The sequence below is a fragment of the Streptopelia decaocto genome (assembly GCF_964273445.1).
Source record: "Streptopelia decaocto genome assembly, chromosome: 12".
NCBI classification, from domain to species: Eukaryota; Metazoa; Chordata; class Aves; order Columbiformes; family Columbidae; genus Streptopelia; species Streptopelia decaocto.
In genome coordinates this window covers 15,901,116-15,919,498 of record NC_138667.1, presented here as the reverse complement: position 1 = coordinate 15,919,498, position 18,383 = coordinate 15,901,116, and the positions used below count along the sequence as shown (strand labels likewise).

General features: G+C 39.0%; 1 protein-coding gene across 1 annotated transcript in view; it reads left to right on the top strand.

The window, feature by feature from the left end:
- Positions 1-2,733: 2,733 nt before the first annotated feature.
- DOCK2 (dedicator of cytokinesis 2) overlaps positions 2,734-18,383 on the top strand; it is a 169,785-nt gene continuing 154,135 nt past the window's right edge. The window contains exons 1-6 of the mRNA XM_082063591.1: positions 2,734-2,938; positions 11,057-11,140; positions 14,170-14,210; positions 15,406-15,461; positions 15,625-15,721; positions 17,124-17,272. Coding sequence (XP_081919717.1) covers positions 2,899-2,938; positions 11,057-11,140; positions 14,170-14,210; positions 15,406-15,461; positions 15,625-15,721; positions 17,124-17,272 — 467 coding nt within the window. The 5' untranslated portion in view covers positions 2,734-2,898. The remainder of the gene's footprint in view (positions 2,939-11,056; positions 11,141-14,169; positions 14,211-15,405; positions 15,462-15,624; positions 15,722-17,123; positions 17,273-18,383) is intronic.

The window sequence follows — 18,383 nt, the reverse complement described above, 5'->3', positions numbered from 1 at the left end:
ACATGCATGCTTACATATCTCTTGCAGATTACAACCAGCAGGTGGGGGAAGATGTCTGGAATTGAGGCTTTTGTTGTGCCAAAACATACTTAAGGTCTTCTCCTTTAAATGTGTGGAAATAAGTTGTATGTTTTCTCGTGGGTTTGGTTGCTTTCCTGCAGCTGTGCTCACAGATCCTGGCAAATACTAAAATTCAGAGCCACTTAAATGCAGCTGGGGTATTCTGCTTAATTTCTGTGTAATGGAAGTTAGCATAGCTAAAAATTGGTAATTAGTTAGTGAAAGCTCTACCAGGTCTTGTTTTCTGGAATCGATAGCAGTACTAAAGGCATGAAGAATTCTCTCCTTGCTGCTTCTGCCTGCCCCCAGTCCTTGGAAAGGTAAGTTCTACCCATGTATTCCCTTGGCACAAAGACTTTCACCTCTTGAAAGTAAGGAGTTTTCTACTTGCCTGTGAAGACCTGCCTGGAAAAAGAGTTAAGGAAAAGATGGTAAGGTATGTGAGGGTGACAAATTATCTGGCACCATTTTCTGTGTAATAGTAATGTGGAATAGTAATTACATAAAAAAATACTTGGAATAAAAAGAGCGTAACTGTTATCCATATTCATTTTCTAGGACCCCTGTTGGTGTTTTTCTGCTGTAGGAGCCCAGGATTTTAGGGTTACCATGCATGCTTTATTCTGGATGCTTTTTTTTTTTTTTCTTTCAGCTGAAAAAATATTTTGTTGCTCAATCCATTTATTTGAAATTATAGCGAGGGCTTTTTCAGACACAGTGAGACGTGGAGACTGTCCTAAGTAACTTAGGGGAAAAGGGTAATAGGTGCCAGCAGCAAATGAGTTGCAAAAGCACCATGAGAGTATGATGGGAGGAAGCAAGAACAGCTGTGCACAGCTGGGGGGGGAAAGGGTGGCGGGGGGGAGCAGCAATGACCTGAGGAGCTTGGGGTCTGGAGCTGGGGCAGCTGGGGTGGTAAGGAGGAGGATGTGGCCGCTGAGGGGACAGGGCGGTGTTCAAATGCATGGGGGTGTTTAGGTGCCCTGTGCTCTGTGGAATCAGCTCTCTGAGATGGAGGAGATTCAGAGCACTGGAAAAGTCTTGCAAGGTTGATCCCAGTCTGGAGGTGAAATTTCGGCATACCGTTTCCTTTCGGAACATAATAGTATTGTATTAATTAGGTTTATTAGACCTCTGTGCTGAAGCATGTGTTTGAGTGCTAGAAAGGAACCATTTTCCTCAGAACTTTTGTATTACAGGGAAACGTAAGGAGGAAGAGCAATGTAGAACAAGAAAACAAGTCACAAGTTCTGGGCCAGATAGTACATGGGGAGGGGAGAATTGCTGCAGCCAAGACTCAAAGGAGTAAGGAAGATACTTACGGCTAGTTAGGAAGTTCTTGCTCAAAATACCTAGTAAGGGAAAAGATTAAATGGTTCAGCCTCAATCTCTTCTTGACAGATAAACAATGTAAATTGGATGTTCCATGGAAAATGTTATAGCTGATTGTAGATGGGCATAATGTGAGTTGCTCAGAATCTAGCTCACTAATAACATGAATTCAATATTATTTTGGGAGGTGGATAACTAGTTAAAAAAATAACTAGCTAAATGCTTTTACTAAACTAGTATGTGGACATGGTTATGATTAGGGGCAATTCAAGCAAATCCGTGGTGAAGTTTAAGGGTTTTTTGCTCCAGGAATAGGTATCGGAATTCCATGTGCAATGAGATGGCAGTCTGTGCTTCTCGTAATTGCTGGTTCAACACATGATGTTAGTTCTTAATTTATCAAAAATAACCTGACAGATGAAACACAGCACTCTTAAACGCTTTTGATAAACAGTGATTGCTAAGTTGCAATGCCATATTCAGAGGACAGGGTTGTCATATAACTTTTGTACTGAACAGGAGATAAAGAAAGAGTCGATCTTCGAAAGCATTTTCTTGGTCTTGTTTTGTTTTGTCTTTTTGTTGTTGGTGGTTTTGTTTTGTTTTTGAAGTTCCAAACTGTAAGTGAAGAACATGAATGAAGCCAATGTACTTGCCTTCAATTCTCTATGTTATGCTTCATCTGAATTAAAAGCAACTTGGCATGATCTTTGCACAACCAAAAGGTCATTATGTAAGTTAGTTCAGCTAGTAGCCTGTGTGAAAGTAAAGGCTGTACATATACAATAAATTAGTTTTTAAAGTTTTGTCTTGACAGTATGTCTTTAAGACAGTGCTGCTTTGTTTAGAGAATAAGGAGAAACTCTACTACTTGTTCCTCTGAAGCTAGAATGTCAGAAATAAAAAGGAATGGGTGCAGTTTGAAAACTTGTGGCTTTGTCATCATTTCATTTTTCTCATGAGGGGTAGTCTGCTGTGAAAAACAAATCCCCATTCCAGGACAGGTTAGAAGAAAGTAGATTTTTAAGATGTAGTGTCTTGTGGAGTCAAATCTCTAAGAGCGGGTTTTGGTGAAATTTAAGAAATAAGGTCCATTGATGTTTCAGAACCCAACTAACTGGTGTACAGAGTTTCTGTTTGCACACAGTAGCCTTCCAGCTTAGATCTGAAGTTTAGGGGTGGTGCAGGAGAGGACTGGGGTAGTTTTGCTCATTTTTGTCTCCTTATGTGTTACAGCAAGTATCATGCAAAAGCAACACCCGGTTTGGGATTCCCCTCCCCCATGAGACTGGGCTACAATATCTTGAGAAAAGAGGAAGGAAGCTCAGAAGAGCAGCAAATCTCGCAGCGCCCTGGCGGCTGCCGCAGCCCGCTGGTCCTCGGCGACAGCAGCCGCGAAAGAGAGCGCGGTGCCAGAGCCTGTTTGTCATCCATCTTGAGGGCCGTGTCCTACAAATCTTGGTTTCCTTGGTGGTGAGCATCCCTCAGAGCCTCACGGATTCACGTATGATGGCGAGATGGCACAAGACAGAGAAGAGTGGCGTGGGTATGTAACTCAGTAAACTGCCATTTGAGTTTTGCCTTCATAGCTCCTGAACAGGATGTGGGTAGGTGTTTTCTCTAGTGTGATGAGTTAACACCCTCCGCTTTACCACGGTGGCTTAATTGAAGTGATTAATTTCATACAGAGTTTTAATCTTTCAAACAGAATGACAAGAAGTACATGAGGGTCGGCTTGGGAGATGTAGCTCTTCCTCCCCACCCTCTCAAATCTTGAACTCTCACACTAATGCAGCTCTTCCCATCTCAGTATTTTAGAAACAGCTTGAGTAAGTCAGTAGTATGGAGTATACTAAGTAGCAGCTAAAAGTTATGGGGAACAAATGCAGGGGAAGGGGAATCCTACAGTTGCTTCTGAGAGACAGTCAGTGTTACAGAAAAATCTGCATATGAGTGGGTAAGTAATAAGCTGGGAAGGAAAGTCATTGTCCAACATCATTTTATCTTAAAATGAAAGTTGTTAACTTGCATGAAGGGCTGAATTGCTGTTTTTTAAAAGCCTTAAAATTAGGAATTGATGCTGAAGTATGTGAAATAAATCTCCTGCTGAAGTTAACTGCAGGTTCTCAGTACAGAAGACAGTTTATCTTGTACATCTTACATTTTATTTTACCTACTACTGCATAATTATTGATCTGGAATCCCCAAAGTATTCTAAAAGATACTTTTTATTTTAAGGCCACAATATTTTGTAGTATGCGTTAAAAACAAAAAACCCCACCCATCAGGCTTCATGAAATAAAATGAATCATCAAGGAATTACTAAGAGGAAAAGAATGTCTTCTTGTTCAACTTCCATATGCAGCGGTAGCAGAATTGTGAAATGGAAGTAGCCTGTTCTGGTGGCAGTTTGTTACAAAATAGAGGCTGTACATATTTTCTGTTTCAGTTTTACAAATAGTAGTGAGGACTGTATTTTTGCACTTGTTTTTCTGAAAGCTGTTGATTTGAGGGAAGATAACTGGATTTGTTGGATGTGGTCTCTGGTATCCCTGTACTCGTGATGGATGTTGTCGTGCATATGGATGAAAATACTAATCAGTTATTCACAGCAGTAATATAAAACAAGCTTCGCTTGTAGGAGCTTTTTACAGGGAACGTTTTGGGTCAGGGTCAGTTTCATGTAATGACAAGAAAGGTTTACTATTCCTGTACTATAATTTTTAACATTACTGGGGCCAAAGAACCTGACCCGATGCAAAGTGTGATACGGGCCCGTGATTTTTTGCACACACCCCTGCAGTGGATGAACCTGCTAGGTCTGACCAACGTCTGTCCCCTAGAAAGGCCCCTGGTTGTGATCTGTCACCTGTTCCACAGTCACCGTGCCCTGCTCTGTTTTCAGGGAAGTTTGGCCTGTTTATAACTTCATAGCCAGTATGATTACTGAGTACATAGAAAGTTAGTACGATCTAGTAGTCATACTTTGTAAACTAATGACAATGCCGTGAAGTTTATTTTCATGAAGGCTGCAGAGCATTTTGACTGAACAATTCACTGCACTATTGGACCTGAACTATGATATTCAGAATGTGCTATTTTGTAGAGCAGTAGTGTTTTCTAGCTCTGATCTAAGAAAATGTATTTCAAAATACTAAGCTGTTAACTGAATCACTTATGAATATTTTTAGTGCATAAAAATAAAGCAAATAATAGAAAAGAACGTTTAATGGCAGTACTTGAATACTGTTAAGTTTAAATTGCTGTAGAGACAAGAAGAAGCCAGGAGTTCCTGAAAACTCAGAGGACCAGATTTTATGTGATCTGGCAGTGGACCAGTGCTTTTGCTCATCAAACACTGTCTGCTCGAACAGCTCTGGCCCCTCACTGTGGAGTATGGAACATACTCAAGAGCAAAGACTGTACAACCTTGCCTCTGCAGGACCAATAACGGGCTAAAGGAGTTTATAAAAATAATTCCTGTTTATAAAAGTAATTCCTTAAGCTTTATGCCTGCAAGGCTTGGGGTAAATATTTAGTTTGTAAAATTTGTGGCTGGCAGATTAGCAGATCTTAAGAAATCCACGATACCGTGGAAATCCACCGTTTCAAAGCTGGAAAATAACAGTAGCTCTTCGACGCTGTCACATGTGCTTTGAATATACATTCCCTCTACTGTAGCTACTATAGCCATAACCAATTATTGCACCGCTCTACCATATGGTTTAGACGTGCCCTCTGCAGACTGAACTGCTCCATGAAGAAGGGTGGGTATGATTGTGCTTTCCAATGGGAAACCCAAAACAGAGTATTATCATTAATGATCTAGAGTACGCGATGGGAGAACTGACGCTGCAGACCTGGTAGTATTTGCTTTCTGCTGTGCTTGCTCCCCTGCTGTTCTAGGCAACAAGAACATATGTGACTTGGTTGTAAAGGAGAATCTGTGCAAGCTGTGTCATCGTGGGTGGCAATAGTACCCCCATTTGCTGTTTCTCTGCTCACCCCAAGTCAGTCTGTTTCCTGGGCTAAAGAAGGCTTTTCTGTTAAACATTGTACTATAAGACTTTTTATATTTGTAAAAAATCACAGTCGTAGCAACATCTGTGGTTTAGTCTGTTGCAAAGCAGAATAGAGAAAATGAGACCAATAATCAAACGGACTTTCCAACAATAACGAAATACGAGTTATATAAGCTGCGGCGATTAGGAACGACACATACTGGGACGCAGACAGAAATTCCTGTAGAGACGGAGATCTTGTCCTGGAAAAAGCGCAGAGCCTGGCCAAGCAGAGAGCTGACCTAGCCCACTTTCTTTATTCACCATTCACAATTTTATAGGATTTACAGGTACATCAGATGTTTTTCCAATAATTGTTACTGAAAACACACTAAACTCATGTGATGTTTGTCTCACTTGTTTTTCCACTCATTCACAGACCAGGCCCAGCGACATTCACACATCTCACGCCTTTGGGGGCGGTTATCCGGCCCGAGATACCATTCTCACAAGTCTGGGCTATAACTCTTCACAATTATGAGAAATGTATTTCAACACAATCTGTCCAAGGCCCTTTATATTTTATTATGATCTGATTATGTTAGTATTATGTCTTTGACCATCCAGATGGTCATGTTAGTGACCGTGGTGGCTGGAACTACACATCTTGCATTCCCACCTTTTTACTTTCCAACAACAAGCACTCATACATGTAACTTTTTCTAGTAGGTCATCCTCAGTAAGGAGCGTTCCATTTCCGCTTATGCATAATTGCTTTAAGTTAATAGATAACTAAAAATTCAACAACATATAGCTTATACCCTGGAGTTCCTTTTCTCAGACAAGCTGTTGGTTCACAGTCTGTTTTATTTTCCTTTATTTATCTTGGAAACTAAATGTATTTGTTTCCTTATGGACTTTGTTAAGAATAGTGGGAGAAAACCCCAAGCAAACTCACACACAGCACCACCCCCAGCTGGCCTGGCCTGTGCTTCCCCCTTCCTTTCCCCCCCAAAAAAATCAGTTGGGAAAATAGTCATACTGAGGATTTAGTTTGGAAGGGAGTTCAAAGGAGGTGTTAAAAATTAATAAATATATGGTCTTAAAAACTGGAGGGGAAAATAGGGTAATTTTAACTATAGAAAGTTCATGGAGTAATGAGGCCTGGAATATGGGGTACTGACAACCGTAGTCACAAAGTACTTTTTGAATGTAAGGTCTGTTGTGGGCGTTCTTTTTGTGCCTCGGGAAAATCAAGAAATATGGGCAAACCAAGTCCACTGAGACAAAGTCTAAAAGTTTACAAGCTTTTGGAGTAATATAGACTGGAAACTTCTTAATGATTTAGGGATATTTTTTCTCCTATGTTTTCAAAGATCTTTGTTTTCAAGTCTCTGATGAATGATTCTCATGTTGAGTTTCTAAGTCTCTTATCATAAATGTGCCCGACACCTTCAGTTTGCACTGATCAGCAGTGTGAGCTTGTAAGTGTCTGACCCAGCCTTCGGCTGAGCAGATGAGGGAGACCACACAATCCCCGCGGGCTCCGTGGTGGTGCCAGGGTGGAGGCTGTGTGCCTGCTTCGGGGTGTCACACAGCTCAATAGGGTACTCCAGATAGCGGATATTCAGCTTTGCACTTGGAAACCTTATTGCTGATTTCCACATGAGGCTGGTTCTTGGTCTTGAAGCATGCCCAGCACAAATGTATGCTACTTTCATGCGTGCTACAGGACAGGCAAGTCATGGTAGGCTAGGGGGTTTGGATGGCAGTTTCCTAGTAATGTGCAAGAGGAAAAGTGCTTGAAATCTACTTAGACACTGGGGAAACTATGATGTTTGTGAAAAAAATATGAGCTGGCCAATTATTATGTCGTCACATTAAATTTAAGTGTCAGAGTTCTGTACTGCTGAATCTGAAAATGGGTATTTGTCTACTAGAAGCATAGGCTGGGGGTACAAGTGGGTGACTTCTTTGAAACTATAGAAAAGCATGTGCTCAGCCTAAGTGCAAAGACTGCTTTGTCAGATTTCAGCTGCTGAAGACCTCTGGAGATGATTTTACACCTATGTGAAATCTGTGTGGGCTGAGCCGTAACGGAGGCAGAGCTTTGCTCAGGGTAGGTGCCCGACTCCAGCAACTGCAGCCCCTGAACCCAACAGACTGTTCCAACTGCTTGGGAAACAACAGCAGTTTCATGAAATACAAGAGGCAAACCGAGCTAAGATGAGGACAAAGCTGGGAAAGGAAACTCTTTATCCGCAATTTTCCAATAAAAGAAAAAAGCACAGTTAAACCCTCTCTTCTTCATAAAGGCTTCTAGGAAAAATGGCCATGCTACTATTTCCTGTGAAAAGGTAAAGAGTCAGAAACAATATGTTCATAAAACTAGTTGGTTCTTATACTGGCTTTATTGTTGTTTAAGAAGGAAAATAAGTAGCTCAAGTCAGCTAAAACCTCCATCTGGTGCCAAGGCTAAGCTTGTAAGAACTGTGTATTTAATTATTGTCTGAGAACCGATCCTTTGAGCATGATTTGCAATAAAATCAGCCTCTAACCCACCTTGAGCTGTGGTACATGTCTCTGACCTGTGAAATATTCATTAGAATGGAAACAATGTCATGTTCGTTACAGAACACTTGCTCTGTGAGATTTAAGGATCTGGGAGATCCTTCACTTGGAATATTAGATCACAAATTTTACAAGTTTCTTCCCAGAAGTCAAGGAATCCTATTAGGACTACATGATATTTCCACACGAGGTTTGTCACTGCTCCTGAGGTACAATTCAAAGCCCACTTGTGCTTGAGCACAGTGCAGTTTGGAAATTGTTTTGTGCTAGCAGTTTGACATGGTAGTTCTTAGACTTGCTTTCTGAAGCAATATTGTTGTAGTGGTGTGTTGGCCTTCAGCTCATCTCCTGCGGGAGCTATTAACAAACACCTGGAATCTAAGGGAGGTTTGGATTGTGTTTTTTGTGTTCTGTGTGTTGTGTGTGTTTGTTCTGCTGTAAAATTACCACTGAGTTTATGGTGAGCTCTAAAAAGGTAGCTTTTATTATTTGCTGATCCAGGGGAAAACTTGCAAACTGTATTCTCAAGCAACTGCAAAGTCGGTGTTTAGGAGCACTGTTTTAAGGCTGGAGTTCCCGGGCATTCTCTGTGCGTTTCTGGGAGGCTCTGACACACCTGTGTACAGACAGAGTGCTGACGGGAGCACCTCAGCCAGCGCTGCCTGCTGGGGAGGGACGTGCTGCCCACAGCTCTCCACCAACCCTGCTGGGACCTTGCTCCGGAGGTCACTAATTGCTATTGGAATTCAGAATGAACGCTGCACACAAATCTGCATATGCACAACCCCAAAGATCTCAACAGGGGCTGAAGGAAAGGGAACTCTCCTCTTGGCTGGTGAGTTCTGATGTGATACTTGCAATATAAGAGCGTCACAGTTTGTAAGGGAAATTATATCAGTTACAGCTGACAGAAGATGTAACTGGATATAACAGTAGAATTTTCACAGTTAATAATAGAAAAATCAGCAGATGTGATAGTTAAGCTGTCTGGTGCTGTAGATAATATATCTGGATGCAGCTGATTGTATTAGGTTGATTGTTCACAGAGTTTTTTGCAATGGTTTATGGGAGATAATTTATCAAAGAATGTCTGGATAGGTTGATAGCTCTGTCAAGTACTTTGTTAAACTCATCCTACCAAATGATCCACATAACACAGTAAAATCTCTCTCATTAAGTTTCCACTTGCTCATTTAGAGAAGTTTTAGCTGATATAGTCACTTCCTTTGCCAGTTTGTTACTACACTTTTCAATATATTCATTGCTGTTAAATGAAGTTTCTAAGAAAGCAAAGCCAATATGCAATGTGGATATGACTTCCCCTCCCAAACACTCCGGTGGAACTATCTCTTTAAACATACCTCACCATAATTTAGGAGAGTTGTTTGCCTTCTTCCAGTTATTGAAATCTGTGTCAGGACTAATAAAAGGAAGACAGAATATAACTACACATACCATACACATCTACTACTTAAATTCAATTTTGTGTTGAGCTAAGGCAGTTTTCTGAGGATCACCATGGAAATGTCTTCAAGATTCTCTTGAATAAGTAGCTGAATCTCTGACTCTGAACAGCAGCACCTCACTTCACTGCTGTGTGGAGGGTGTGTGTGTGTTGGTTGTTTGTGTGTGTTTGTTTGATAGTTTTTTCTTTCCATGCTTATGTTGGATGATTCAGACCCTGTTTTACCCAACCAGGAAGAAGAACCACTTGATGACAATAAAAATAAGAACTTATTATGGTCTAATAAGCCTCTTATTTAAATCTGAAATTCCCCCTAATTCCTGTTCCAGAAATATAATGAATATAATGATGGCAAAAGAAACAAGATACATAATTTATGGCACACTTGAAAAAGTGAAGAGGATTATTTAGCTCTACACTTGTACTGCAGGCATTTTCATGACAAGCAATTTAATTTGAGACTTTAAACCTAATGAAGTAAAGTGTTTAAGCAAAATGTGTCATTAGGATCCGTTTTGGCCTAGCAGAGATGAACATCGTGCTTTAGAAGCCGGGAGGGGTGAGCAAAAGGAATGCAGGAACACGCTGAAGGCAGGCTCAGCTTTCTGGAGCAGTTTTCCTCCAGTCCCAAATGGTCCAAGTGTGGATGCTCTGTCTGTGTGGATGGACCGGGACACGGTCATGAGCAAAGGAAGAACCCCTGCTGACCAAAATCTTTGGTGCACAGCAGAGGTCCCGGTTAGCAGCTGGTGTCCTGTTCCTGCTTGTGCAGATGAATTGTGGTGTCAGGCGTACATGTTTGAATCAGTTTCCCTGTGCGACACTCGCTTCAATAGCCATTTCTACTCTATAATGCTATTGTAAAATAGCATTTTACTAAGCATTTTACATTTAACTAAGCCTGTGGAAAAAAAAGTATGCAGAAACAAATGCTTGCCATAGCAGCCCACATCCTGTAGCCCTAGAGTGTAAGAACTAGTCAAGAAGATTGCTGTCTTGAATTCTTGCTGAAACTTAGCTGTTCGTTAACCACATATAGATAAGCTTCTGATTAGAACCCTTTTAAAATCTGCTGCTCCTGTGTTCTTTTCAGAGTGATTAAATACAGAAAATGACTGATATTTCTACTCTTTCCATATGAAACACAGTTTCATGTTAAGATGAAGCATCTAAACCCAGGAAATAATCTAGTAATTTCATTTTTCATATGTGTCTCTGCATCCCTTGTCAACACTGTCACATAAATGTCTATAAACTGTGCACTTAAATTCTTAGTCAGCCCAGTAGACTAAATTCTCCAGCACAATGAACAGGTATATATTGAAGACCTGTATCTAAATAGGTGCTATTAAATCATGTGCAGAACAATTGTTATAAATAGCTTGTTTTTGTGCATATACTGGATTTTTTTGGTTTTGGCACTAGCCATTTTTAACACCTCTGCATATTCATGAGAAAATATATTAAGTAATGGTAGCAGATGAAGTTTGTTGATAGTTTTATGGTTCTGTTTATTTATTCTAGTTCGTTTACCCTAGTGTCAGAATCTTAACCATGTATACGTTTTAGTTTAACTGCAGTGTATGGCCATATTGAAAACCAGTATTTTTGTCCTTTAACTTTTCAGCTATTTACAATTTCAAAGGCACAGGAATACCACAACTGCCTCTACAGATTGGTGATGTGGTCCATATCTTGGAGTCCTGTGAAGGTGAGTCCCCTTCAGGCTATAGGTTTCTCTGTGTGAATAACTTAATCCTTTTACTTCCCAGTGTTTCCCCTGTTACTTCAGTAGTTTTCTAACACTCTTATTTGTATTGGTGGTGGGGGTTCTGTTTTGAGGAAGAACCTGTTCATTTTTGGATAGCCAAAATCAGAAGTGTTTCAGTCCATGTGGTTTCTTGGGGAAGCTATCACCAAAGGAGGAAGTCATAAAGGTGCATGTGAAGTACGTGAAGTTCATGCCAGCTTGTAATATATCTTATGGAAGTTAGGTTAGATTCGATTGAAATTTTAATGGAGTACATTTTTGCCTCTAAATGAAATATTTGTTGCTAGGAGATACTCAGCAGCTTCATAATCCTATAGCATAAGATGGAAATCCAGCATGTTAAATCAGTCTGTAGGTCAGCTTGATAGAAATGTTTCTGAAAACCATCCAGCTTACTGAAGATGCTAAACAGCTGAAGTCCATGCCAAGTAATGCATCATCGAGAGTCAATAGGCTGATCCAAACTTATCTAGTTGGTATGTGGAGATACGTGGCCAACTGGCATAAGTGTAAACTGAATACAAGTAATGAAAAAACAGGTGAACATAAAATTTTGTACATTTGTGAAGCTGAATTAATTGTCGATACTGTAGTGATAATGTATTTCTCCATATTGGTTTCATCTGTACCTTCACAATCTGGCTGAATTCTAACAAGTCTGCCAGACCTGTTTAAGTTTTTATTACTATAAAGCAATAAGGGTGCAATTATTATTACTAACTCAACTGTTAGGTATCTGGAAAGCGTCTTTGTAATAGTAATTTATTTTCAATCTGCAGTGATGTTCTTGACCAGGTAAGAGCTTAAAAAAAAATCAAGTGCTTCAAGCTTTTCAAAATGCAATGTAAAAATATTTTCTACTACCTGCTCCCACTGTCTGTCACCTGGATCCTGTTAACTACAATTATGTTCAAGAGAAAGGCCAATTGCTGCATTATGCAGTTATGGAGACAGCTCAGTGTTGCAAGACACTTTGGATGTTGTGGTCATAAGGCTGCAAAGAATCTGTAGCTGTTTGAGCCCAGCCCATTCCCCTTCAGAGACCTCAGGTTGTTTTGCCTGGAACCAACTCTTTGGGAGAAGAGCATCTGTGAAACTATACCTACTATGTTTTGGAGTACAGAAATGTAGATATTTATTTATTTATTTAATCTATCTGTTTACTTATTTATTTTTTCCTATTTGTAAGAGAAATTCAATATCTCTAAGCATTGGTGAGTATACTGATTTCACTCATTAGACAATTAGTCAACGGATACTTTTCTTTAAGTCATGAGTAATGATTTGTGTTCTCTCCTAAAAAACATGAAAGGTCTGCATAGTTGGTGAAACCTCCATTCTAAACATTTTGACTAAGAAAAAAATATATTGGCAAACCAGAAACCTCCTCATCTATACATTGGCTCTGTTAATTTCAAAAACAGCATTTCAGGTTTCCGACTCCTGTGGTACAATTGTTGTCAGGCCAGCCTAATAAGTTGAGTTGTCACCTTATGGGGTTATTGTTTTATCTAAAAGTCTTTCCTGAATCTTCTGCCTTTAGCACGCTGTGTCATAGTTTCCTTTATGAAATCTGCTTGTCAATGAACAAGTAGAATCTTTCATATTGTGCAAGTGAGGAAGTTAATATTTTATCAGGTATCTTAAAAATATGCTGCCAGCTGCAGCTGAAGAGTAACCACCAGTAACAGGTTATTTCCTGTGTTCATTTTATGTGCTATTTTAGTTTGTTTTGCATGCACAAAATACATGCACAGAACACACACGTGCAGTCACAGCAAATGGGGTTAAATAGATTTTATGCAGTTGGTTGTAAGTTGGAGACTATATGCAAATAATTCAGTTTTAGAAGTAATTCTGAATTTCATTGTTGAGAAGATACGCGGTAAAAACCTGAAAAAAAAAATTCTGTCCTGAGCTTGTCCTTGAGGTCAGCGGTTGTCCTGTGACTTTTCACGTTAACTTTCTCACACTACTGTTTGGGTTTGTTTTTTTCTAATGCTTTTGTTGCATAGCTGAATCACCTGTGCTATGTTAGAAATGGTAAGAGTGAAACGGTGGTAGGGAAGAGATAGTATCTGTTCATGAAACTTTACTCAAATGCATGCTTTCAGTCATAAAATGCTTTCTTTGGGATGAAATAGAGGTAGTAGTCAATGGAGTTGAATACTGTTGCTGTGCAGGTGATGCTTAATGTTGGAATGTGTGCACATTAGATGTGGCTTCTTCTGTAGCTGAGTAAGGTTGAACTCTTCATTTTAGGTTCTATGTAAAAGTTTATTGTGACTCAACTGGGGCATAGAGGCAACAAAGTCTGAATTAGTATTTTAATTGCCCCTACTGCAATGCTGCAGTCTTTTCCTTCAGAAGAGCTTTCTAGCTATGAATGGAGCAGGAGCCCCATAATAGCCTTTCTTTTCTTGAGGTTCTACCTTGAACTTTACACTAGGAAGGTGGTCCTTCAAGTTGGGTCCAAAAGCTGTGATTTGTCATTCAGAAACATGGCTTACTCCTCTTACATTCAAGGAAGCTGGATATACAACAACCATGTACTGGATTGGAGCAATACTAGAACACAATCAGGAGAGCTTCATGGGCTGTCCAGTATCATGAGTGATCGTGGTTGAGAGAGATAAATACGTGCATGTGTGTGTTGTAGATTACATTACAAAACAGCTTATCCTACCTTTTTTATGTGAGTGTGCGGGTGTTTAACTCTGGGTAAGATTATGTCTACTTGTTATGCAAGACTTGAAAGTAGACCATACAATCATATTTGTTAAAGTGCAAGCCATGCTAAATATGCTTACTCATATTCACTTTATGTTCATCTGTGTATTTATGGAGTAACTATTAATTTTTAAACATCTTATGCCAGATAGTCCTCATACAAAACAAACTCTGTGACTTTATTATATGCTTTTTATGCAAATATTCTGCATACTAAGTGCAGCCTTTGTTCCTTTTAGGTTGGTACAAGGGTTACCTAGTAAGACATAAAGGATCAGAGGTAAGAGCATGCAATTAATTCCTGTGAGACTGTTTTTAAGGAATCAACCCATGAAGTGGGGTTTTTAGTAGCTCTTATCAGATAGTCCTATTCTGATTTCTGAAGCCACCTATCTCCATTCTCTTTTCATTTCAAGATGAATAAAATGATCAGAATTTGCCCTGTGCAATGTTGGTAAATACTAGAAGTGAGGACTGGGAGAAGCAGATCAAAGAAATAAAAATTACTGTGCTTTCAGGTTAACAGACTGATGAAGACAACATTTGAAAGAACTTTTTGAATTGATGTGCCTGTTTATGCACTTTTTGGCTAAGGATTCTTTAGGCTCCATTCAATATAAACAGCTCCCATCAGGCTTAAATTCTTAAATAGATCTCTAGTGTACAAAAATCATATTAATTAAAAAAAAAGTCAGTATTCTTATACCTAAAGATTGAAACCCACAAGTTAAGTTTTTACTCTGGGTTAGACTCCTGAGTTAAGCAGCAAGAAAAACACTTTTTTAGTGTCAAATGTAAAAGAGGTGGGAATTTGCCTATATTGCAGTAGAAATATTTGGTGGAAGTTGCTTTTCTGTAGCTGGGAAAAAGGATGTACAAAACCTTGCCAATCACTCAAAAAAGGATATTTGGGATATCTGGGGAGCAGAGGGCCAGTTGTTGGCAGAGAATATGCCATCAGAACAAAATCAGACCAGTCTTAAGTCTCTATTTCTTATTTTTCTTATTTTGTGTTCAGTTGCTTGCAGGTATTAGCAATAACTCGCATTAGCTTAGAGCAACTAATTAGTGTCTGTTTTCAAACTGTATGTGATAGTAAATGTTTTAGTTTCCTTTTGAAATTATTAGATGCTTCATTTACTGTTTTACTTCATTGCTCAATGACTGGGCATCCCAAAAGACAGAGGAATGTATGAATGTTTGTGAAGTTCTAAAAAACATGCACCCCAACTGAGAGACGCTGCAAGTTACTGCCCACTGCAAAACAACACTGGAGAGGTCTAATCACAGCGTGTTGATAGGCTTTAGGTATTCAGTCAAGGTCAATTAGTTAATTTGCAAGCAGAATTTCAGATAACCTATGAAAATAAAGCAAATCTGGAGAGAAACTTACAAAATAACTGATACCACAGCCTCCAAAAACAGACTACATTTTGATATGCTTAAAAACACCTTATTTTTGTTTCTTTCACCAGGGAATATTTCCTAAATCTTTCATCCACATCAAGGAAGTTACTGTTGAAAAGAAAAGGTATTGAATTTCACTGTTTTATTACATTAAGGATCTAATCTGCTAAAGAATGAGTTTTAAGACATTTATGTGCCTTGAACACAGTAGCTATAAAATAAACCCATGAAATGCAGAAACTCTTTTTTAAAATTTTCATTGTGTTAAATTTTCTTCTCTTTCTTAGACATACAGAAAATATAATACCTGCTGAAATTCCTTTAGTTCAAGAAGTCACCACTACCCTCTGGGAATGGGGGAGCATCTGGAAACAGCTCTATGTGGTACGACATTTTTGCACGCTGTGCGTGCCCTCTTCATTAGTCCTATTTATGCATATTGGGACCTTGTTCAAATTAGTCTCTTTTCTTAGGTGCAGGGCAGTATCTGTGAGGATTTAAGAAATTACTACTTCATCACTGCTTAGATGATTGTAATTTTCTTCAATGGCTTTAAATTAAAAGGCTGACACTGCTGAGGTGTGGTGTAATTTTATGCCTTTAGTTTCAACCTTGAATATCCTGTACATGATAAACTTTGCTTAGTTCTTCTTTGTAGAGTTGGCAAGTTTCAAGATAGGAGTATCAAACATAACTAAGATAAAAGAAAGAAGATTCACCATGTTCTTGGGATGCTAGAACAAAAGTTCTGGGACTGTGTAGCTATTAACAGTTGGCAATTTGAAGAAGCTGGTCTTTTTACCTTCACTATCTTAATTTTACATTTCTTAAAGAAAAACATGGCTTTTCCATCTTGAAGAAAATGATTTTTTCCTTTTCCGAATTTATCTTCTTATTTTAATTGGACCTGAAATATTTTTGCAGGCCTCAGTGATCCTTTATATGGAGACCAAACCCTTCTTATGTTATACCTGTTCTTGGACTACAAGACTGAGAGATAAAACTCGAATTTGAAGTGTAGAAGGCTAATATTTACATGTACATAATAATTTTGCATGTTGTAATCCTACGTTAATCCCTGCTGATTCTAGTGACTTGTTTAAGAATTTTTGGCTGTCAGACGTAGGTTGAAATGTTGACTAGAGAAACCTCAAAATATGGTGAATTCTCTAGTACCTGAGTAGTCTCTTGTAATGGATAACTGGTTTCAAAATCTTGCATTGACTGCTCCAGGAAGAAATCTGGAATATGGTGTAGTTTTTCCTCATTAGTTGTTTTCTGAAACATGTAACTTCTTAGCGTTCCTCTTGTTAAAGTCAACAATTAAAACTTGTTTCACCGATTGACGCTGGAACTGCTTTAGTGACTTCTAGGCATTTATTCTCTTTTCTCTTAAATGCATTAATACCACAATCCAGTGTTAGTGTTCCCAGCATGTTCTAATCAGTATCTCATACAGAAGTAAATTGGTTCTATAATGTTTTCTCTTGATGAAATTTAGTTAACGAATTTTAAAACAGCAAAATTAAATAAAACAAAAATCATGTTGTTTGCTGTCCCCAGACAAACTGCTTCAATTTAATGTAATTTCTTTACGGTCACATGGGAAATTCTGTCCTTCACAATTTGTAGGATGACAGGAGGAAAGAAGCCAGGCTCAGTACTTTGCCTAATTCTTGCTCATGCAATCATTTAGCATTAAATATGACAAGTTCTTTAATGCTCAAGACCAATGTTTCATTTCAACTTGAAGGCTGAAATCTATTATTGTCTTCTTTTGTCTCAGACAAATAAAAAAGAGCGGTTCCAGCAGGTGCAGTCTATGATGTATGACTTAATGGAGTGGCGGTCGCAGCTTCTGTCCGGGACTTTGCCAAAAGATGAGCTCAAAGAGCTCAAACAGAAAGTCACTTCCAAAATTGACTATGGGAACAAGTAAGTAGTGTACGTTGCCTCTGGAAACCATGATTTTAAAGCACCCAGCTAGAACAGAGATCAAGGTTTTCTGTTTGCACAATGCGGGGTGTAGATATATTGCATCTTCCTTTTCAAACTTTGCCCTGTTATTTCTGTGATAATAGTAGATACTGTGTTGAGGCTTCCCATAGCAAATCACTTAAATATTAATTTATTTGTTAATTATAGATATATGAGCTTGACTATTGTAAAAATTTGAGGTGAGATAACTGTTTTTTATAGACATATAATGTTAATGTACTTGGCACCCAAAACTTGTCCATCCTTCACAAACATAGCCCCCCTTGAGTAGTGTTATTCTACCATTTCAGACGTGGTCCTGAGAGACCAGCCTGTGGTGGAAAAACAGCAAAAGTCTGAGAAGTCTGGAGTGTACAGAGCCTTGGCTGAAGCCCCCACACCACCACCCTACCCCCCAATTCACTTGGGAATTTCCAGGCAGAACTCTGGTTCTGGTAATAGACGTGAAACTACCAGGGATAGACTAGTTATTTGACAAAATGCCTTGTCTGCTTCTTGCAAATGAAAAGTCACTGCAACACAACATATTTTTGGCAAAAATGGGGTTATGTGTGGTCAAGTGATGATCCATCCTCTGAGAAAGAGGGAGAACTTGGTAAACAAATCTTTGCAGTATTGGTTTTGTCGGCATTGGAATCTGTTTATAAACTGTATTTATCTGTTGCGAGTGACTGTGGTTGTTGTGGTCTCGAAGCCTTATATGCAACTGAAAGTCTTCAGTTACCTGTGGCTAGACATGAACAATGACCATGAGATGTTATCAAACTTTTGACTTGTTCAATATGATTTGGATGCACAGATTTCTGATAAATTGTATTCTTATAAAACATGCTATGGGAATCTTTGCTACACTATGTGGGACTGAATGGTCATTCCAAGGCAGATTAAGACAACACTAGTATTTCTTTGCTTTCAGACTTTTGTTTTCATACTCTTCTATCCAAAATATTAGACAGTAAGGTTCCTCCTTCAGAGCAACAGAGGTGAAGAGTTGTTTAAAATTGTTTGGGATTGTATAGAGGAAAAGTGCAAGTGGAAAAGTATGTGT